The sequence below is a fragment of the Schistocerca serialis genome, chromosome 5 (genome assembly GCF_023864345.2).
Source record: "Schistocerca serialis cubense isolate TAMUIC-IGC-003099 chromosome 5, iqSchSeri2.2, whole genome shotgun sequence".
Taxonomy (NCBI): domain Eukaryota; kingdom Metazoa; phylum Arthropoda; class Insecta; order Orthoptera; family Acrididae; genus Schistocerca; species Schistocerca serialis.
In genome coordinates this window covers 65,208,842-65,233,009 of record NC_064642.1, presented here as the reverse complement: position 1 = coordinate 65,233,009, position 24,168 = coordinate 65,208,842, and the positions used below count along the sequence as shown (strand labels likewise).

The following is a 24,168-nucleotide window of genomic DNA, read 5'->3' as shown; positions in this document are numbered from 1 at the left end:
GTATCTGTATTGCAACGGAATGATATGTGGCACAGTCAATGCAGAAGGTATGCGCTGCCTGTGTCTATTTTTAATTATAACGAACTTGTTGCATCATTTTACAGCACTTGCTGTTCACAAAAGAATTGCCCACTTTACTCTGAGCCATGACGCTTGTATTCAGTACTGCTCGGTTCTGTTTCGGGTTTGCTTTTCGGGTAGAGTTAATTGTAAGATAATAAAGATACACAAGAGTGTGGCTACGTTTAGTACACAAGAGCTGGACGATGTGGATATCGTATGCACTGAATGCAGTGTTCTCGCAACGACGGCAACCACATCATAGTACGTTGTAATCTGTGTGAAGGTCCGTGCATTAATCTGCGTCTTTACGTTCCACATTTTGGTGACTGCACATTATAGTTCTTTCCACTGTTACCATACTATTTTTATGGAAACCAAGGTAACAATTTTGTTTGGCTCAATGGCCGAACGCAAATCTTTCAAATTAACGCAACTTTGTCTAGTTCATGTCGGTAATCTACTCCAAATCTTCAATTTGGGAAAGGAGAGGAAACTTTAACGGTGAATCGGAACCATATGTTCTTCGTGGAGAACCTTCACATAGTTGAGAGGTAAAATTACATTAAAGGCAGAGTGAAAATTTCCGGCAACCTCTCAGGAAACACAGAATTTGAGTAGCAAACCAGATGAATAATAAATACATTATTACTCTGTAACGAAACATCGTACACCATGCGTCCCTCATACCAAAATACTCAGAAAATATCCCCGAACAACCTCAGAATTTTTTTATAAGGGTTGAGAATCGCTCTTCAACACGACCTCATCTTCGATGGGACGTTACGCTCGACCTTCTCTTCCTTCCTGAACACTCGGTGTAGAACGATAAGCTGGCCGGAGAAGAGCCTGACATAGGCTGGTTTTACTGTTCCAGCGTGACTCACCTGTTGAACAGCTCGATGTTGAAGAAGACGTACTCCCCGCTTCCCACCATGTTCAGCTCATCCGCAGCCAGCAGGATCTCCCGCACGGTGTTCGGGTTGCCGCATAGTACCACAACTGCAACAGATACGGACACACACATGGTGAGTACGTGGAATAGCGTAATACCTCAGGCACAAATATTAACACAACGTTACGCCAAAGGTATACATTGTGGTCAGGTTCGGAACTTCGTATGGAGGGTGATTCCGGTACATTAACTTCACCACTCCGTGTGACAGAAAGTAGTAAAAACGGAGTATTATGTTTTGTGGTGTACTATAAAAATTAGTAAAGCATAAAATGGACAACTGCTATACTAATTTTTCTTCTCTATCTTACGTGTATAGAAAAATATTACTAAAAGGATAGTTGCTACTCAGCTGATAGCAGAAATGCTGAGGCGCAGATAGGAGCAACAAAACGTCTGTCAAACAAAAGCTTTCAGCCAAACAGACCTTCATTATAATTGGACAATACACACACACACACACACACACACACACACATACACATACACACACACTCAGCCGGCCGAAGTGGCCGTGCGGTTAAAGGCGCTGCAGTCTGGAACCGCAAGACAGCTACGGTCGCAGGTTCGAATCCTGCCTCGGGCATGGATGTTTGTGATGTCCTTAGGTTAGTTAGGTTTAACTAGTTCTAAGTTCTAGGGGACTAATGACCTCAGCAGTTGAGTCCCATAGTGCTCAGAGCCATTTGAACCACACACACTCACGAAAAATCAACACACACACACACACACACACACACACACACACACACACACACACACACACACACACATGATCACAGTGTCTGGTAGCCTAGCCCAGGGAGCCAGAGCCTGTGACCATGTGTGTGTGAGTTGTGTGTGTGTGTGTGTGTGTGTGTGTGTGTGTGTGTGTGTGTGTGTGAGTGTGAGTGTGTATTGTCCAATTCTGATGAAGACCTGTTTGGCCGAAAGCTATGTTTGACAGGCTGTTTGTTGTGCCTATCTGCGCCTCAGCATCTCAGCTATATGCTGAGTTGCAACTATCCTTTTCATAATATTGTCATTATTCCGTACTGGATTTTCTTTTGTTTGATTTTTCGTGTGTAGGAGTTATAGTGATAGTTGCTGGAACGGAATCATTCACCATGTAACATTTTTGTACTGTACCGTCGATGCCTAGTAGTAGATTCCAACAGCGCCCAATACTTTATTAATAATGCATGTGTCCAAGGACGAATGATCGGTATTCAGTGATATGACAGGGACGAACATTCGAAGCGGAAAAGGGTATAAAACATGGCCTCTAATATGCGTACCTTCAGATATATGAGCATCTCTTCATCTTCGATACTGTGAACAAATTTTTTTCTCCTGCAAGCTCCTTCCTTTGCATGTTGTGAGAGGTGGTAGTAGAGCTAAAACAAGAAATCAATGTCCAGTAAACACGGGTTCTACTGCGCATGCGTTAAAAGCCACGAGCACTTGTTCATCTGTGCTACAGCGAAACACTTCGCTTCTACTCAACAACTGCTCATGAATCATACGGTATGTATTTCAGAACCCATGTTTACTAAGCAATTTTTTCTTGTTTTAGTCTATACTACCTCCTCCGAAAACAAACAGCTTGCTTTAAAAGATATGTTTCATAGTACCGAAGATGCAGTGCTCGTAGCTTTTAAGGCATGCCTTTTAGAGACCATGTTTACCAGAATATTTTGCTCCGAATGATCGTTCGTTTCGTATCCCTGAATATAAATCATTTCTTCTGAGACACCCAATATGATAAAGAACTAGTCGCTTTCTGTAAGGAGAATGGCTAAAACCATTTCTGACTTTTGCCTTGTGGTGAAATACTTTCTGTTTACAACTAAAAACTGTTGCAGAGGGTGGGCAGAGGAAGAGTTGCTTATGAGGTACGGAAAACATTGTGTACCATCCCGGGATGCCAAAGTGGTAAAATAAATGCTCTCTCCATCGTCAAAATCCGCAACTTGTAGCCGTAGTAGGTGAACTCAGGTAACAGATCGATAGTGCGATGAGACCAACTGCTTTGCTCACTGGCCTGCCGAGGATGGATGATCCCTTGCAAAACATGTCTACAACGTATAACTACATGTTTGTGTGCTCAGTTAACAGATGTGAAGCACGAACATCGCTGCGACGTCTTATGAGGTACTCACACAACAAACAATCGTATACATATTCTATACGCAGATTGATATTAGTTTGTGTCATGGTTGTCAATAATAATGAGGCAAGCTGTCGGTTAGACAATACATCAATCTCAATAGCTCTCCAGCGGTTAACGTTACGGGGTGTTTACTCCCAGTCCAGGCGAACTCGTTTGCCGACGATCTAGCATTTCAGGTCAGTTTTGGCAAAGTCATCCACCTCTGCAATCGAGGACGCTGATGTAAGCCTGTGCAGAGGCGCTCTATCCGGAGGCAGCTGCCATACATTCCTATTCATAACGAGACCTACCCGCGCTGTACCATTTTCTGCTGCTGTTGATATTACCCTATACCCTTCCTCCCATAAATCCTTGGCTTCTTTCCATTTCACTTCACTGGCCTCTATTATATCTGGACTGGGCCTTTGCCTTTCCCTTTTCAGATTTTCTAGCTTCCCTACCACGATCAAACTTCTGACTTTCCACGCCCCGACTCGTAGAATGTTATCCTTTCGATGGTTATTCAATCTTTTTCTCATGGTCACCTCTCCCTTGGCAGTCCCCTCCCGGAGATCCGAATGGGAAACTATTCCGGAATCTCTAATACGGGATACTTCGAGTGAAATGCGACACACGGATTGTGCGCGAAAACCTCTTTGTTTGGTTTCATTGAGATAAATTTATCGATAGGTTTTTAATTAAACTGTTATTACGTATTCTTACCAAATATTCTATTTATTTGTAAAATAACAAACAAATTATGCGGTTATTCGAGGGGGGAAGGGGGGGGGGGGAACTTATCTTACCGATTTGTAAGAATGGAAATAATGTGTATCAAATGCAATGCAAACATGGAGAGGAATTTCTTTTGTGTGATCAAGATTGCCACGCGGGATTAGCCGAGTTGTCTAGGGCGCTGCAGCCATGGACTGTGCGGCTGGTCCCGGCGGATGTTCGAGTCCTCCCTCGGGCATGGGTGTATGTGTGTTTGTCCATAGGATAATTTAGGTTAAGTAGTGTGTAAGCTCAGGGACTGATGACCTTAGCAGTTAAGTCCCATATGATTTCACACACATTTGAACATTTTTTGGTCAAGATTTAGTTCTGTGATAAATACCATTCAGACTCAGTTGCTGATGACAGCCTTTTTATTAACAGCAAAACTTACGTAAATGTAATTTAACCAAGCACCATCTGTGCGTCTTTTCTACGGTGACAATGAAAAAACTCTATTGACATTACCCACATAGCATTACATGCTTGTATAACAATGCCACTGTCGTTATTTATTGTTCTGTCTCATCCTAAAACATACTGTTTTTTATAACAGCTTGACTCTACTATGCTTGCTTGTATCGTATCCTTTAATTTGAATCCGTATCAGCTGTGTTGGGTTGAAATGGCGGTGACGAGGAGTGAGTGTATGCCCAAATTTTTGCCAGTTCGTAGATTTTCTATGTGGAGAACTGCTGTTTATAGACATATATTATAAGGGGAAGTCCAAAAACGAGACTTACAGAGAAAAGTAAGTGAACTGTTTATTATTTATTTTGCGTTGAGACAAGACGGTCAGGCCTTCATGGAAAACTATTTCCTGTTGCCTACGGATTCATGGTTGTATCCAGGAGTGCACCTCTTCGTCCGAAGCAAATAGATGACCACGAATGCCTTTCTTCAGTGTTTCGAAAACAAGGGAAACGCATGAGGAAGTGTCGGGACTTTATGGGGATACATCAGGGTTCCCCAACGAAACTTCAGCAGCTGGACAGGCATTATCCTGCAACATAGTCATGCTGTCCGTCAACATTCCTACGTGTTTCATCTTCATGGAGCGCCTTAGTTCATGAAAAGTGTCCACGTAACGCTGTACGTTAGTATGGCGCGGTGTTCCGGGAAGTCAAGGAGAAACGGGCCCTTACAGTCAGTTCGGAAGAAGAAGTGTACGCTTGTCTCACAGTGGAACAGTTGTATTAACAACTACGGCGATTACTTAAAAAAAAAAAAAAAAAAAAAAAAACAGTTTACTTACTTTTTTTCCATCTGTCTCACTTTCATTTGACTGTCCCTTATCAAATTTATCACCTCCTTCGGCGTTACGACGTTGAAGCTAACCATCTCCTCTTTCGTCTTTGCCGCGGCAGGCATCTTGTGAATACCAACGGTATGGTTGTGAACGTTATCAGGAACAGTTGTTGACAAATAGGCACAGTAATGCTGAATACATTTCTTTTCACTGACCTCGCATGACATAAGTGCTAAAATTCTAAAATCTTATGCGCCGGAACAGACCTCTTGAACTATACAACCCCCTTCCCCCCCTCTCTCTCCTTTCCCTCCCACAAAAATCACAAGTTTCAATAATGTTCAAATGTGTGTGAGATCGTATGGGGCTTAACTGCTAGGGTCATCAGTCCCTAAGTTTACACACTACTTAACCTAAATTATCCTAAGGACAAACACACACACCCATTCTCGAGGGAGGACTCGAACCTCCGCCGGGATCAGCCGCACAGTCTATGATTGCAGCGCCCACAAGTTTCAATTTCTGAAAACTTATGATGAACTTAGAATGAGAGATCATGTGTTACAAAACACTTTTCTAAAACTCAGGTTTTTAACACACTATTTCTTATAAGCAAAACAATAAAAATATAAGAGTTGATATAAACAACAAGTATTACCGTCTGTCCTTGTACCAGTGTGACTTTGCTCCCTAGTTCTGCTAGATACATATCCGCACAGGTTGGTAGTCTTCCTGAACTTGACGTCATGTTAGAATTATATAGTAATACCTTCAGCTGCTGACGGAGGATGATATATATCAACGGGGACAGGTGAAAATGTGTGTCCCGACCGGGACTCGAACCCGGGATCTCCTGCTTACATGGCAGAGCCCCGGTCGGGGCACACATTTTTACCTGTCCCCGTTGATATATATCAACGCCCGTAAGCAGCTGAAGGTATTAATATACAATTCTAATTTGGTTCTAGACGGCTGCAGGTCATCAATTGTGTCTGTTCTTTCGGACATTCATGTAAGCATATGACGTCAGGTCTTCAACTGCTGCCAGCCGTAACATAAAACAGTTGCATTGCAATTACTTGTTGTAGCGTACGTTTCGGGAGTATACTTGTATTCCTAGGTTTTAGAAAAGCTCACCATGAATTTTTCGGAAAATTTAATTTTCTGATTGAAATATTTCACGAACTGAGATATTTTTCTAGTTACACAGGAGCTCGCCCGACTGCCCATAGCATCACGCTGGTCACCCATTATCACGTTCATTGGTGCCGGCGCAACGGGAAATTATGCTTACGTTGCATTTAATACACGTGTACAGTTTTAAACCTGCGGTGCCGACTTGTTCCAGCGATTCGAAATACAATATCCTGGGAGGTGCTGGACAGCTGTTCTGGTGCGTTTCGTCCGAAAGTAAAATGGCTCAAATGGCTCTGAGCACTATGGGACTTAACTTCTGGGGTCATCAGTCCCCTAGAACTTAGAAGTACTTAAACCTAACTAACCTAAGGACATCACACACATCCATGCCGGAGGCAGGATTCGAACCTGCGACCGTAGCGGTCGCGCGGTTCCAGACTGTAGCGCCTAGAACCGCTCGGCCACTCCGGCCGGCCCGAAAGCAAGCTCTGCCCTCGCCGAGAGAGGAATGTCCAGCTTCTAAGGTCAGTATCATTTGGCGAACTTCCTTTTGTCATTGTTCAGTATCACGCAATACACAACAAACAATAGTAATGACAGGTAAAGTATAAAATCCGCAATAGTCAGAAATAAAAATCAACTACATCTCATTTCTCAAAGATCGATTCCGTAGGACATTAGGGCGCCTGATACCGCAGCATAGTGCAAGCTGGAAATAATACGGTGGTGTTGGAAGTTGGAGGTGTGGCATCTGTGGGCGGTTGGCGCGGCTACAGATCTCTTGGGACTGGCTGGAATCGTGTTGTGCCTTGGTCGCTAAACTCACTACACTAACTTCCTCGGCCGCAGTTGAACAGACTTGCTGGTAGGGGTCTCTACTTTAGTTGTTGATGAGCGTATTAATTTACCACGGCCAAACCCTTTATATCCACTGTGACTTTCTCAAGATTGCAACGGAAATTTTCTTGTAACAAAAGTGACAGTTTCTCCGCCAAGTCTCGTCGTAAGGTAAGTTTATTGCATCACCCCCTTCACTACGAGCAAGTTTTTAATCAAAGGAAAAGAAACTTGAGCTTTGTACACAGAAGCCGTTCATAATGCCTAAGTCTAATTACGTGCTTCGCAACACATCAAAGGCCGCTCTAATCCGGTAATTACCGCTCCGTCGCGCCAGCTACGCTGCCGTCTGCTCCTTCATTGGCCGCCTTGGGTGGTCCCGCCCCTTCAGCGGCGCATTCCATTACTCTTTCTCCAGTCTGCATTTCATGCTCGACTCGGAAATGCGTTTGATGCCAGGAGGTCTTCATTACAAAGGGAGACTCCCTCAGGGGCGGCAAATTAATGCAGGATGTTTTGGAACGCAGCGGCCGCACGCCCTCTGTGGTGATACAAACGAACTTAAAGCTACAGTTTCGCGTTTTGGTAATGGAGAGCTCTGCCGCTGTAGCGCTGCAGTGGCAATAGCAGAACGCTTGAACGGAGTGCCACAAAACACAATGCCACAAGCATTCCCGTTTATCTTCCTGCGTAACATCAGAACTTGTAGCGAGGATAGCTGATTTAAGCTGGCCGCTGTGGCCTAGCGCTTCAGTCCGGAACCGCGCTGCTGCTATGGTTGCAGGTTCGAATCCTGCCTCGGGCATGGATGTGTGTGATGTCCTTAGGTTAGTTAGGTTTAAGTACACTCATGCTCGTAAATTAAGGATAATGCTGATACATGGTGAAACAACGCTCTGGTGGGCGGTTTGAGGTTTAAATCACCTCGGGGTATGACCATGCAATGCATCTGACTTGCGGTCGTCGCACGGTGGCGCTGGCAGCAGTTTACATACGCAAAGGTGTGTTGGTGCGTGTCAGATTACAGTGCAGCGAGTAAGTGTGCAAACGTTTACACACGTGCTAATGACGGCTGTGTGTTGAAAATGGCTCAAAGAATACATATTGATGACGTTACGAGGGGCAGAATATTAGGACGACTGAAGGCTGGTCAAACACAGAAGGTCGTAGCACAGGCCCTCCGCGTGCCACAAAGTGTGATCTCAAGATTATGGCAACGATTCCAGCAGACAGGAAACGTGTCCAGGCGCTACAGTACGGGACGTCTACAGTGTACAACACCACAAGAAGACCGATATCTCACCATCAGTGCCCTCAGACGGCCAACGAGTACTGCAGGTAGCCTTGATCGGAACCTTAGCGCAGCCACTGGAACAGTTGTCTCCAGACACACAGTCTACAGACGACTGAACAGACATGGTTTATTCGACCAGAGGCGTGCAAGGTGAATTCCACTGACCCCTGGTCACAGGAGAGCCCGTAAAGCCTAGTTTCAAGAACACAGTACATGGTCATTGGAACAGTGGTCCCAGGTTATGTTCACGGACGAGTCCAGGTATAGTCAGAACAGCGATTCTCGGCAGTTTTTCATCTGGCGTGAACCAGAAACGAGATACCAACCCCTTAATGTCCTTGAAAGTGACCTGTAAGGAGGTCGTGGTTTGATGGTGTGGGGTGGGATTATGATTGGTGCACGTAAACACCCGCATGTCTTTGTCAGAAGAAAAAATGGTTCAAATGGCTCTGAGCACTATGGGACTCAACTGCTGAGGTCATTAGTCCCCTAGAACTTAGAACTAGTTAAACCTAACTAACCTAAGGACATCACAAACATCCATGCCCGAGGCAGGATTCGAACCTGCGACCGTAGCGGTCTTGCGGTTCCAGACTGCAGCGCCTTTAACCGCACGGCCACTTCGCCCGGCTTTTGTCAGAAGAACTGTAACAGGTCAGGTGTATCGGGACGTCATTTTGCACCAGTATGTCCGCCTTTTCAGGGATGCAGTGGGTCCCACCTTCCTCCTAATGGATGATAACGCACGGCCCCACCGAGCTGCCATCGTGGAGGAGTACCTTGAAACAGAAGATATCAGGCGAATAGAGTGGCCTGCCCGATCTCCAGACCTAAACCCCATCGAGCACGTGTGGAATGCTCTCGGTCGACGTATCGTTGCACGTCTTCAAACCCCTAGGACACTTCAGGAGCTCCGACAGGCACTGGTGCAAGAATGGGAGGCTATCCCCAGCAGCTGCTCGACCACCTGATCCAGAGTGTGCCAACCCGTTGTGCGGCCTGTGTACGTGTGCATGGTGATCATATCCCATACTGATGTCGGGGTACATGCGCAGGAAACAGTCGCGTTTTGTAGCACATTGTTTCGAGACGGTTTTCTCAACTTATCACCAATACCGCGGACTTACAGATCTGTGTCGTGTATGTTCCCTATGTGCCTATGCTAAACGTGGCACTACATTCTGCAATTATCTTTAATATATGAGCATAAGTGTATTTCTAAGTCTAGGGGCCTGGTGACCTCAGATGTTAAGTCCCATAGTGCTTACAGCCATTTGAACCATTTGAGCTGATTTAAATAAGCACACTGCAGTTGTGCAGTAAATTATCAAGAATGATGTTCCTGGTGACTAAATCCTAAACACTGGCGATTAACCAACAGCATGCAGCGACTTACGATGCTCTCCTTCACTCAGAATTATCATGCGTGGAAATTCTCCTGGTGCACAATTGTATTGTGGTACTGGTAGTATAGGCACTGAACTTTATCAGCCACAGTTTGTAAATTTCAGTCCACCATTTTGCAACGAAGCCACATCTTCAAGACTTTGCATTACAGAACTACTCTGCATAGTTAGAAATTACTGAGTACAATCAATACAATATACTTCAAATATATTAATGCGAAATTGCGGAAAGAATTTCCATAGACAACAACAGACTTACCCTCAAATAGTTATCAGATGTATTTAGGAACATGTTTATTAATCAAGATTCGTGTAAGACTGATTCCACAACTTTTTCCACTAAATACGTTTGGATTTTCGCGTACCACCCTTTTCCGTGAAAAAAGTATTCTCCAGGTCATTTACAGTCTTTCTTGGTATACTCCACGGCATGATATAAAAGCATTCTATATTATGACGCACAGATTTTAACCCCACTGACTCCAGTCGCGAATTCTAACGTATTAATATCGGTGGATCAGTGGTTATCGGGTGATATGAGGTTTGGATTTTTAAGGACGAACTGTATTGTCCCGCCGGAGGTTCGAGTCCTTCCTGGGTCATGGGCGTGTGTGTGTTGTTCTTTGCATAAGTTAGTTTAAGTAGTGTGTAAGTCTATGGACCAATGACCTTAGCAGTTTGGTACCTTAGGAATTCACACACATTTGAACATCTAAACTCAATTATAGACCTCATATCGTCCAGAAATTGATGGTAATTAGAGCGCATGCATTTAGCTTCTGAATTTCAGGTGATAAGATGACACAAAGTATGTTGCAACGGTGAGATAGTAACATCTAAAAATTTTTGGGCTGAGATTTAGCGAAGAAATGTAAATCTTATAGGGTAATCAGTGACTTTAAAAATAATTTCACGTTTTTGCGAATTTAACGCGTTGATTTTAATCAAACTTCGTAGCCATATAATAGACACTGTTCATGACATCAATTGTTAATTGCAGACACATACAAATGTTGTATGTTATTGCACGCTATATTGTCGTTGTGCCATTTCATTCAACAGCAGAACTTTCAGGAATGGGTAGTTGTGCAAGTCGTAGTACTTGGCAACAAAGCAGTGGCACGGTAATATAAATCTCTGCTGCCAGGTGCTATCAAAATTGCTAAGTGCAGCGTATCTGTTGAACAATGTCTTTCAGCACATACGTAATAACAGGAGTACTTTAGTGCCTTCGGTGTGGGAATGTTCTTAAAGTAGTAGTGTACTGCAGGACCGTGTGAAGTACAGTTGAACTGTGGAAACAGCATTTTTGTTAGGAAAAGGTGGAAGAGAAAGTATAGCAAATCTGTTTCCTTAATACTTTGCATTATAAATTTATTCTCGCGTAGGCGAAGTATCAGTGAGCCATTTAAAGCGATATTACGAGTCCACGAAATTATTAGGTTTCTCGTCTTTAGTGATCGTCGAATTTACACAAATGTGAACGGAGTGCAACGAGGTTCACTCAGATGACAAAATTCGTTGCCTGCGATAAAGCAACAATGTGTAAGTTCTACTGGATAAAAAGAAATTCTAGTCCATTTACTGCAGCTTATTGGTATGAGGGCCAATGACTAGTGAGCATTTAAATAACAGAATAACGGAGCAGAATAATTTCTGCACGGCAGTTTTACCTTGTACTTCCTTCTGTCTCGTTTTAGACACCGCTCAGTACAGACCTACGCATATTGGAGTTTCGCGAAATTTGTATGAGGAAATGCTGCTCTATTCACCGATAGCCAGTTCAGAAAGCATAGTCGGTAATCCAGATAGTGTGGAATAGTCCCTCCGTTTGACTGCGATTGTTGTGTTTATACATTTAAGTAAACAACGGAAGCTCCAGGTTGGAATATCAACAATGTTAGGAAGAAATTTAAGCAGATTGTTTCAGTCTTTCACCATTATAAGTGACTTGTTCAGTACGATTTCTTTTTTGCTACTACTGCATCATGTTCTCATTCCTCCTGGTTCTGTCTTGCTTCCGTGATCCTGGCATTCGACGATCTGTCATCTTCCATCGTCTGCCTGTATTTGTACTTATCCCGCACCGACGGGACCGGATTTCTTTCCTTTATTCCAGTTGTTTTCCAGTCCTCACTGACATTTGTCACCCAAATCTTACCTGTTTAGCATGTTGCGATCCATAGCTCTCTAATAAACATGCTGGCGTCCATCTTCATGATGTACGTGGCATATTCGAATCTTCTCTTCCGTGCCACGCTTCAACTTAGTTCTCCACTCTTATACAGCTGCTGGCGTGATCTGTCTATCCTCAGAATACACCTTGTTTTTTCGTGCTCCACACGTATCGCAAGAAAGTGATCGTTTCCCTTGAATTTCATGTGGTATTTTCGATTGACAACAGAAGGTTCCATGGGTTGCACTTGCAAACTATCGTAGTTTCTGCTGAATTTGGGATATGTCTGCTAGGCTTTTGTTCATCTAAGCATGCCTGTTATGTCCTCCCCCAGATAGTGGAATCTGTGAAGATTCTCCACCACTTGATCGTCAACCACCCAGTCCGTGTTTCAATTCACCAATTTAATCCTATTGTCTACTATCTTGAGGCCAGATTTCACTAAAATTTCAGGTAGATTTTTGGATGTCAATTTTGCATCTTCTTGATTGTTATTTAGCATCATAGTTCCCTTGGGGAGGGGTTGACAGAATGTGGGGGGTTCAAATGGCTCTGAGCACTATGTTACTTAACATCTGAGGTCATCAGTCCCCTAGAACTTAGAACTATTTAAACCTAACTAACCTAAGGGCATCACACACATCCGTACCCGAGCAGGATTCGAACCCCTGCGACCATAGCAGTCGCGCGGTTCCGGACTGAATCGCCTAGAACCGCTCGGCCACCGCGGCCGCCTGGGAGGGGGGGGGGGGAATAGTAAAATAAAATAAGAGATTCGTTTATGGTTCAGTCATGAAATTAAATTATTTAGAAAAAATAAGAAAAAAATACTGTGCAACGTTAAAATCGAAGGCAGAAGACGAGACCAAGAGCAGCAAACACATGGTTGGATCAAGTGAAGAAGATTACCCTACTACCTCTTCACATTGTGTGAAGAAGAGCTGAAGATCGCTGTGGGTGGAGACGTCTAGTTGAAGGTTCATTTACTTAAGAAATGAATGAAGAGACGATGTCACTTTACTCATAGTGAGTTAACTGATTAATGATGATGATGAGAGTTTAATACTAGACATTCGCTTGCATGTAGACATTCCGGTTTGTAATGCGTTATCTTTTGTGTTTTTAAGTAGGCATTTTGTGTTGTAAACGTCTTTAGTTATACGATATGCCGTTCCGATTTTATGTATCCTTTCCTCTAAAGCGTATTTTTCCAAACCATTTTCCTGGATTATCACCACAATGTATTAAGCTTTTTCACCTTCTCAGTTAGGCGAAATCGGTTTTCAGAACTTTCGGTGCATTTTTAATTAGTATTTCTATTTTCTCTGAAGAAATTCTGAAGCCAGTTCTTCCGGTTGTTTCTTCTAAAAGATTAATTTGTTTTATGCAGCAGATGCCACCGTTTCAGGAAGTATACAAGAAATCTGCAAATGTGAGACAGTTCATTGCAATATTTTTATTTGCTCTCCCAACCTTATTGGTGAAACCTTATATCGTTCAGCTTTCCGTTCCAAATTCTCAGTGTTTTTTTCTTTTAGAACACAACTAAAAATAATAACAGACAGGCCATCACCTTGTAGTACCTGTACTTATTTCGAAGATCTGAGGTTTCTTCGGTAGATTTCACTCTAGATACTGTGTCTATTAAGTTTTTCACGAATTAGATTTGTTAGTTTAGACTTTTCACCAAATTCTCTGACTGTATTTTGTTATGTGGGTTCCCGTGAGATCACCGAAGTTAAGAGCTGTCGGGCGTGGTCGGCACTTGGATGGGTGACCATCCAGGCCGCAATGCGCTCTTGCCATTTTTCGGGGTGCACTCAGCCTCGTGATGCCAATTGAGGAGCTACTCGACCGAATAGTAGCGGCTTCGGTCAAGAATACCATCTTACGACCGGGAGAGCGGTGTGTTGACCCCACGCCCCTCCTATCCGCATCCTCCACCGAGGATGTCCCGGCGGTCGGATGGTCCCGGTAGGCCACTCGTGGCCTAAAGACGGAGTGAGTATTATGTTATGTATAGTTTGTGTGGTTTTTTTTTACATCCAGTTTATACATATGCAGCACCCACGGTTTGGTCCACGTGCCTCCACTCCTGGACCACTTCGTTTAGAACCGAGTTGGACAGAGTCGATGACAAGTCATGTGCTGGGCTGAGTCTTTAGTTTGTTTAGAGACCGGTAGGTTTATTCGGCTGCGTGGTAATGTCGGGCTGCTCTAGTTGCAGCGTCTGGAGGGCGGCATATCACACCTCGAGCTCGTCTCCGGGGCGCGCCCGCTGTCGGCCGGGGGGCATTGTTCCCGGCGCAAAGTAGCCGCCGCGCGCGTGCAGACCATTGTGCGGCTGGCTGCGCCCGTCCGAGCGCGGACAGCTGGGACCAGCGGCGCGTCAGCTGCCGGCGTAAACACGAGGGTCGGGCGCCCCGTGGAGTGGCATGGAGAGGCAACGCGCCGCGCGGGGGTGGGGACGGAGGGGTATCGGGGGAGGGCCCCGCCAGTTTGCGGTGCCTCCGCGACAAAAGGCTCCTTCCACAAAGAGGCGCCGCCGGCGAGGCGAGACGGGACGTCTTTACTTTGTTAAGGCGTCGCAGCTCGTCAGTGAGAGGCGGCAAGGGCGGGGGCGGTCGGAAGGGAAGGGGTATAGGGGGGGGGGGGGGGGGGCACAAGGCGTTCGCGACCAGCTAGATTGAAAAATGAGACTCGCTGCGGTCGTCGCCCTTCATCTTCAAAAACATGAAATGTGACTCGGCTCCAACATGTGGTCTGTTCTGAGCTAGTGTGACTTTCCAGTCTTCAGCACAGCAACGACAAATCGAGACAGTAGATGATCAGGTAGTGAAGAAGCAGACATAAGTACACAGGAGTGCAGCGTGTGCCTCTTTTTCATATAAAACAGCATATTCTCGGCTGTCACCCGAAGAGGAATTCAGGTATGGCTTTTCAAACGATTTATACAGCGAGTTACATCGAAGTTCAAATATTCAGGATTATGCGTCCACGGTCTCATAAGATGAGAAGGCGGATGGGAGACTGAGATTAACTGGAAGAATTGTATGGAAATGTAGTTCACCCCCTCTTCCCCAAAGTAGTAATGGTTCAAATGGCTCTGAGCACTATGGAACTTAACTTCTGAGGTCATCAGTCCCCTAGAACTTAGAAATACTTAAACCTAACTAACCTAAGGACATCATACACATCCATGCCCGAGGCAGGATTCGAACCTGCGACAGTAGCGGTCCCGCGGTTCCAGACTGTAGCGCCTAGAACCGCTCGGCCACTCCGGCAGGCCCCAAAGTAGTAGCTTATACACTAGTGGCCATTAAAATTGCTACAACAAGAAGAAATGCAGATGATAAACGGATATTCATTGGTCAAATATATTACACTAGAACTGACATGTGATTACATTTTCACGCAATTTCGGTGCATAGATCTTGAGAAATCAGTACCCAGAACAACCACCTCTGGCCGTAATAACGGCTTTGATACGCCTGGGCATTGAGTCAAGCAGAGCTTGGATGGCAGTTCATCAAGTGTAGTGACTGGCGTATTGTGACGAGACAGTTGCTCGGCCACCATTGACCAGACGTTTCCATTTGGTGAGAGATCTGGAGAATGTGCTGGCCAGGGCAGCAGTAGAACATATTCTGTATCCAGAAAGGCCCGTACAGAACCTGCAACATGAGGTCGTGGATTATCCTGCTGAAATGTAGGGTTTCGCAGGGATCGAATGAAGGGTAAAACCACGGGTCGTAACACATCTGAATTGTAACGTCCACTGTTCAAAGAGCCGGCAATGCGAACGAGAGGTGACCGAGACGTGTAACCAATGGCATCCCATACCATCACGCCGGGTGATACGCCAGTATGGCGATGACGAATACACGCTTCCAACGTGCGTTCACCGCAATGTCGCCAAACAAGGATGCGACGATCATGATGCTGTAAACAGAACCTGGATTCATCCGAAAAATGACGTTTTGCCATTCGTGTACCCAGGTCCGTCGTTGAGTTTAAGCTGGATAACAGTTTGTCGGTACATGGCTTTGGTAACACGTAGACTTTTATAGAGTGGGAGGTAAATACGGGCTGAATTTCATGAAGAAATAAATGTAGTGGGGAGTTACAAACTGTTAACAAGGTTCTACGAAAATAACAATCCGAAAAAAATATTAAACACGAACGAATTGTGCTGCATTTAAGAGCAGCTGAAAGACATGTGAGGCGAAATTCTGCACTGCTTCGACACAGTAGACATTAGAAGATAATGCTTCTGAACAAGAGGAGTAGACGGTACTGTAGAATGGCTTAGAGGCGCAGTGCTTCGGATCCGAGGTGGAAGCTCTGGTTAACCACAAGTGGGTCAGCGAGGCTGTGTAACTGGCGAGGTGACCGCGAGTGTTACGAACAAAGCCATTAGCACGTATTCGGCTGCCATTACGGGCTGCAGGCCGCCGGTGAAAGGCAATATGACGAGTGGGACCGGCCGGCGGAGCTGGTTTGCCGACAGCACTCTAGCGCCCGCAGGGAAGATCGCTGTGCGTGCCAAATAGTCAGTTCATTATATCTGTGGTTAGTGGAGAGCGGCCTCCTTCTAATAAGGAAAGTACCCCAGGCCGAACGGCGAAAATGCAGTAAAAGTGATTTTCAGATACGGAGATGTTGCTGTTCTATTATCCTTCAACATATCGAGATCATGTTTAGTTAGTAGCATCTTTGGATGGAACGCACATCAAGTTTCAGCAATATTGGTCTATTTCTATTTGTTTGGCATTCATGTGAATCAAGGAAGTCGAGTGATTGTCAAAAAATGGACCAAGAAGAATCTCGTGGGGTGATTAAACATTACTTTATGAAAGACAAAATGCCTCAGGAGACTAAAGAGAAGCTTCATAAACATTGCGGTGACTCTGCACCTTCGATTAGAACAGCTTATAAGTGGTTTCAAAATTTGCGGAGTGGCCATATGGGCAAACGTTCTGGACGCCCTGTGGAGGTTACACGACTCCAGAAATCATTGATAAAATCAATGACATGGTGATGGATGACAGAAGAGTTAAGGTGCGTGAGACTGCTAGTGCTGTAGGCATCTCGAAGAATGGGTATATAATATTTTGCATAAACATTTGGACATGGGAAAGCTATCGGCAAGATGGGTTCCACGATTGCTCACGCTTGAGCAGAAACGGAATCGTGTGAAGTGTTGCAAGGATGGTTTGCAGCTGTTCAGGAAGAATCCGCAGGACTTTAAGAGTCGTTTCCTCACTGTGGATGAAACATGGATACATTACTATGCTCTTGAGACTAAGCAACAATCTAAACAATGGGTTACCGAGGGAGAATCCTTCAGCCGAAAAGGTTACGGCGACTGTCTTATGAGATTCGCAAGGGATAATCCTCATCGACTATCTGGAAAAGGGTAAAACTATTACAGATGCCTATTATTCATCGTTATTGGATCGTTTGAACACCGAGCTGCAAGAGAAACGCCGGCGATTGGACGGCAAAAATGTCCTTTTCCATCACGACAATGCACCAGCACACACTTCAGCAGTTGTGGTCGCAAAATTGATGGAAATAGGATTCCAACTCGTTTCACATACCCCCTGTTCTCCAGACTTGGCTCCCTCGGACTACTAGTTCTTCCCCTATTTGAAGAAATCGCTGGCGGGACAAAGATTTTATTCAAACCAGGAGGTGATTGCAGCAACTAATAGCTATTTTGCAGACTTCGACCATTCCTATTATTCGGAAGGGATCAACAAATTAGAACAGCGTTCGACGTAGTGTATAATTCTAAAACGAGACATGTCGAAAAATAAAAAACGTTTATCCCAAACACGTAAGTAGTTTTTATTTTTGCTCGGACTTTTCAAACGCCCCTCGCATCTAACACCCTGCATTTGTGTACACTCGATGTTTGATGGGTAACGAGTCCAAATAAAAGAGAAGCCCAAGTCATAGCAGACACCAGAAACTATGCCTGACGTCTTACTGATGTCGTTCGATTGAAAATTGATAAACCGCAGGTCACATGATCGATATTTCCGTTTCTGCTCTGTTAACTCCAACCAGTTTTCTGCATCGAGATACAGAGGTATGTTAACGAACACTTGGCAGACATATGGTTAAAAAACTGAAATTCCTGTCGCATCATTTGATAATGGGATCTCTGTGGTTATTGATAGTGTACTGTCGCTGTGCACATACACAGAAAATGGTGTAGCATGTCCACATGCGGAACATATAAAGTGTGCCTGCTACTGTTTACTTCGTTTTTTAATAACTTTACTGAAACTTTACGGTTGCGCTTCAGGGATGAATGAGGGAACAACTTCAGACGCTACAGTAACTTCTGATATAGGATATAAGAGTCTGTAATTACTGCATATATTGCATTGCTTCAGACAAATGTTTAGCTTTTCAGCAAATAATACGTCATTTATAACTCCCGTGAACCAGTTTTTTTATAATTGTCTATTGCGCGTAACCACTTATGACGGAGGATGACGCGAGTGTAATGAACACTAACGCCGCCAGCTGCTGGAACTCACTTAATTGCGAACAGCACTACCATCTTCACAGGCACACACATTTCAGTTGCTCGGACTACACAAAGTATCGCGGGTATAAACAAAAACGAATTTGTCTGAAGTACGTAAACAGCTGCTGCTTACAACATTTACATTATATAACAGCAGAACTGCAATACTTGCCGTAAGCTTCTACGCCTTCTTGCTACATTCAAATGCTGGTAGCTGAGTGGTCAGTGCGACGGAATGTCATACCTAACGGCTCGGGTTCGATTCCTCGCTGGGTCGGAGATTTTCTCCGCTCAGGGACTGGGTATTGTGCAGTCCTTACCATCATCATTTCATCCCGATCCACACGCAAGTCACCGAAGTGGCATCAACTTGAAATAACTGCGCCAGGCGAACGGTCTACCCGATGGGAGGCCCAAGCCAAACGGCATTTCCATTACCAGTCGCAAATTCAGTCGTTGGCAACTGGAAATTGTTTATTTGGGAGCGAAGATATCATACACAAGTAAACAACGGAGCTTTAAGAACTGTGACTGTATGCGTAGTACCAATTCCACGTCCGTACTTCGATTTTTAGTACAGTTGATAATTGTTCATCTTGTTCAGGATAGAACTCCCATGTATAAAGCAACTTGAAATACCTGATTACTTCAGATGTAAGTTGACGTGCTAAATATGTGACGTAAAGCTTGTAAAATCTTTATGGTTAAGTACATTGTAACATTTTACTCAAGTCAATATTTATGACGTCGTATCTCTAGAATTATGTATCCTACAATGATATAATTTTGCAAGTACGTTCGGTAGTGTAACTGGATACTATTTGCAAATTATGTTGCGAATTGACGTATTAGTAAAGAAGTAATAATTTGGAACGTCGTGCCACAGTCATCAATTGCGAAAATGCAGTAAGCGATAAACGTTTTACCTTTCTTTGTTTTATGGGGAATGTCAGCGAGAAAGTTTTCGAAAAAGTTTGAAATTATGTGTAAAGTTTTCGAAATACTGAATGAACAGTCTAGATAATTTATGACTGAATGAATAGACTAGGCAGTTGGAGCACCATAAGCTACTGTGCCGCAAGACATTGAAACGCCTCTGTGAAGTCGTTTCACAAGAAGCTTGTCTCATTGGATTCTGTGCATCGTATTTTGTCCACCGTCTGATTACCGTTAAGTTTATTAACTCTCCCAGAAAGACTGAGCAATCAAACTAAAGCTTATTAAATGATATTACACTCCTGGAAATTGAAATAAGAACACCGTGAATTCATTGTCCCAGGAAGGGGAAACTTTATTGACACATTCCTGGGGTCAGATACATCACATGATCACACTGACAGAACCACAGGCACATAGACACAGGCAACAGAGCATGCACAATGTCGGCACTAGTACAGTGTATATCCACCTTTCGCAGCAATGCAGGCTGCTATTCTCCCATGGAGACGATCGTAGAGATGCTGGATGTAGTCCTGTGGAACGGCTTGCCATGCCATTTCCACCTGGCGCCTCAGTTGGACCAGCGTTCGTGCTGGACGTGCAGACCGCGTGAGACGACGCTTCATCCAGTCCCAAACATGCTCAATGGGGGACAGATCCGGAGATCTTGCTGGCCAGGGTAGTTGACTTACACCTTCTAGAGCACGTTGGGTGGCACGGGATACATGGGGACGTGCATTGTCCTGTTGGAACAGCAAGTTCCCTTGCCGGTCTAGGAATGGTAGAACGATGGGTTCGATGACGGTTTGGATGTACCGTGCACTATTCAGTGTCCCCTCGACGATCACCAGTGGTGTACGGCCAGTGTAGGAGATCGCTCCCCACACCATGATGCCGGGTGTTGGCCCTGTGTGCCTCGGTCGTATGCAGTCCTGATTGTGGCGCTCACCTGCACGGCGCCAAACACGCATACGACCATCATTGGCACCAAGGCCGAAGCGACTCTCATCGCTGAAGACGACACGTCTCCATTCGTCCCTCCATTCACGCCTGTCGCGACACCACTGGAGGCGGGCTGCACGATGTTGGGGCGTGAGCGGAAGACGGCCTAACGGTGTGCGGGACCGTAGCCCAGCTTCATGGAGACGGTTGCGAATGGTCCTCGCCGATACCCCAGGAGCAACAGTGTCCCTAATTTGCTGGGAAGTGGCGGTGCGGTCCCCTACGGCACTGCGTAGGATCCTACGGTCTTGGCGTGCATCCGTGCGTCGCTGCGGTCCGGTCCCAGGTCGACGGGCACGTGCACCTTCCGCCGACCACTGGCGACAGCATCGATGTACTGTGGAGACCTCACGCCCCACGTGTTGAGCAATTCGGCGGTACGTCCACCCGGCCTCCCGCATGCCCACTATACGCCCTCGCTCAAACTCCGTCAACTGCACATACGGTTCACGTCCACACTGTCGCGGCATGCTACCAGTGTTAAAGACTGCGATGGAGCTCCGTATGCCACGGCAAACTGGCTGACACTGACGGCGGCGGTGCACAAATGCTGCGCAGCTAGCGCCATTCGACGGCCAACACCGCGGTTCCTGGTGTGTCCGCTGTGCCCTGCGTGTGATCATTGCATGTACAGCCCTCTCGCAGTGTCCGGAGCAAGTATGGTGGGTCTGACACACCGGTGTCAATGTGTTCTTTTTTCCATTTCCAGGAGTGTATGTTTGATTTTTTTATGTTCCATAGGAAATCATGACCTGTATTTATTATGTTTTCTCTTCACCCTACCTTATGTGTGCGTGAATATGACTGAATGAGTGTTTCTACGTGTGGTTCCGGGTTTCTTTTGTGGGGACGCTGAGTTGGTTGTCGTCTGCTAGGAGCAGGTTACGTTTGCTTCTCGTTTGGAGGGTAGCACAGGATGACCAACATAGGATCCCAGTACCTGGACAGAGAGGTTTACCGCTTTTAGTCTGAGGTTGGTTTGTCTGTCAGGTTGGTGGCGGAAGCATACCCATCTGGCAGCTTCCGTTGCACCGGTAGTTAGGTAACGCTCGGTGGAGAAAGGACACAATGAAGCCAGCGGTTGGTGAGTACAGTTCGTAGCTCCTAGAGAAGGTTTCTGCTGATATAAAGCCAGCCACTGTGGCCGTGCGGTTCTAGGCACTTCAGTTTGGAACCGCGCAGGTTCGAATCCTGCCTCGGACATGGATGTGTGTGATGTTCTTAGGTTAGTTGGGTTTAAGTAGTATAAGTTCTAGAGGACTGATGACCTCAGATTTTAAGTCCAATAGTTCTCAGAGCCATTTGAACCGTTTTGATGATAGAAAGTAGGTCGAATTAGAACTTTCCTATGTGAAACTTATGGAATATTTAAGTACTTCAGCTTAACTGAAGCGTGTGTAGTTATGTATTTTCGGAATGTAGCATAATTATTTTGTTAAAAAATCGACGATGATGGTGGTTGAAATCAAAATTGCGGAAGTTGCTTTGTTCCTTTCGGACATCATGGTGTGGAATGTCTAGCACTGAATATGTTTAGGAAAAGCTAGTCAGTATAACTTAGGATGAACGTGAGAATAATAGTGTTTTCGAGCGAGTGTGATTTTTATTGTTCTTATTTTCTACGTTTTCGTGGAAGATGCTATTGTCTCTTTGTGTTCGTCTTGTACCTCCTGTTTGGTAACCGATGATCCTCCTGGTCTTCTACTGCAGTGCAATAGGTTTTCATATTAGCAGGTTAATTGATCCGCGTGTTATAATTTCAGTAAAATATCAGTTTTTCGTGCGCATAGAGGAAATATTTGTAACGGTTTGTTTCTCAACGGACCACGTGTAAGTTCAAACGGTTGGGGGAGGGGGGAGGGGAGGTTTCTGCCTTGCCTAGTTAATCATATTTCGTGGTGCCAAAATCATTCTGGTATGCACCATTAGAATTTCTTACATTTGTGCTTGGTTTAATGTCTAATTTCTGAACAGTGAACTCGTAATCAAGTTAGCCGTTCGTAAGCGGCAGGCACGGTTTCCATGTCGCATATCTACTCTACAAAACCTAGCGAATCGGATAAACCTCTTTCCAAGCTTAGTGTTTTTTACTTTTTAATTGCGCTATTCTAGCATTTTTTGGCGAATTATTTAGTTAAATTCTTTATTCAAGCACGAGTCATGTGTATTCATAGGATGTGCATCAAAGTCCGTCATGAAATAAATGTGCTACGTAAAAGATAAATTCAGCGTCCTTTATCCTTCTCATTGATGCCACTTTTCAAATTAATATTTTATTCCCCGATTTTTTTAGAAGTTAATCTCCTTGCTTGTGATGAATAAAAATGGGAGGAAAAATCAAAGCGAAAGGGTGTACCGTCTCAAAATTAAGGACTTCACATTTAATTAAACAAGCTCATTGATGTACGACATACAGTGCTGTTCATCGTGTTAGTTTCTTTGAAAAATTTGCATTCTTATAATTAAATTCTTAATTTAATTAAACTGATGATTTCCAGTTCGGTCTTTTCTTAATTGTTAGGAAGGACTTGCGCTGGTGGCGACCCTGAAATTTTTAAATTTATAATTGTCCTTGTGAGGTGGCTTAATCAGAAATTGTGCACAAGGGTTACATCTCCATTATTCTTGCTACGTAACGTGTGTCGAGCCTTGGCTAGGAACGGTTTACAGTTCTACATACATACTTTACAACATATGCACGTTATCCAGCTTTAACACCTGCCTTATTGTATTGAACCGTTAATGGAAGCCTATACCTCTTAATGAGTAGATTATGAAAGCATTTTACATTCTTAAATACCGTCAATAATTGTATGAAATGCTAGAAACTAAATTTTTGTTTCCACTGAAACCCCTTATGCGGGCAACCTGCAACAGGCCGTTTGGCCTTTTTACCATTTATTAATATGGACTGTAGATGATTATAGTTTTAACTCAGGCGACCTCGAGTTTGTTGAGACTGTCAACGTATGTAACAGTTCCGCAAGTACAACAATAGAAGAAAGTAAATTTTCCTTAAAATACGACGCGGACATACAATTATTTCAACTCTGGACTGTGTATAATGAGTGGTTATCTATCTGTTTTAGATTCAAAATTCCAACTCACGAATCAGTCTACTGTTGGTATGTAGAGACGGAGGGAAACCCTATCGTAGTGAGAGATATGTGATGGTTCATCGAAAATAATCAGTAAAACTTCTTTCTTATTTGAAAAAGTTTGCAAAAGAATAAAGAGCAAAGGAGGTGCCATTTCGATACAACAGATGTGGTCAGCACAAGCAAATAAGAAAACTTCAATGCGAATTTCGACACATGACAGTTTTGCAAGTATAAGGAAAGTTAATCCCATAAACAGTAATGAATCTCACTTTATCAAATCACGCCAACCGTTTCTTCAGTACGCCCATTCTCTGGAAAGTGAAGCAAAGACTAAAACCGATTTCCGGCAACGATGCTACACCAGTGAACGAACGACTAGCGCGACGGCAACGAGCGCAGGCCTGCCTTTGTCACGGATTTCTTTGATCTGCTACAGACCTGGCCGCCTGAAATTCCGCGGGCCGAAGACGTCACGTTCTGTTGTATCCCTGCAGTCGGCCGTTTTATTGGAATTGGGACCAGTCGCGTAGTTTCCTTCGCTCCCTTTGACATTATTTCGCTTC

The 24,168-nt window shown here is 44.5% G+C and overlaps 1 protein-coding gene across 1 annotated transcript in view; it reads right to left on the bottom strand.

The window, feature by feature from the left end:
• LOC126481079 (atrial natriuretic peptide receptor 1-like) overlaps positions 1 to 24,168 on the bottom strand; it is a 1,220,509-nt gene that overhangs the window by 732,074 nt on the left and 464,267 nt on the right. The window contains exon 3 of the mRNA XM_050104566.1: positions 948 to 1,062. Coding sequence (XP_049960523.1) covers positions 948 to 1,062 — 115 coding nt within the window. The remainder of the gene's footprint in view (positions 1 to 947; positions 1,063 to 24,168) is intronic.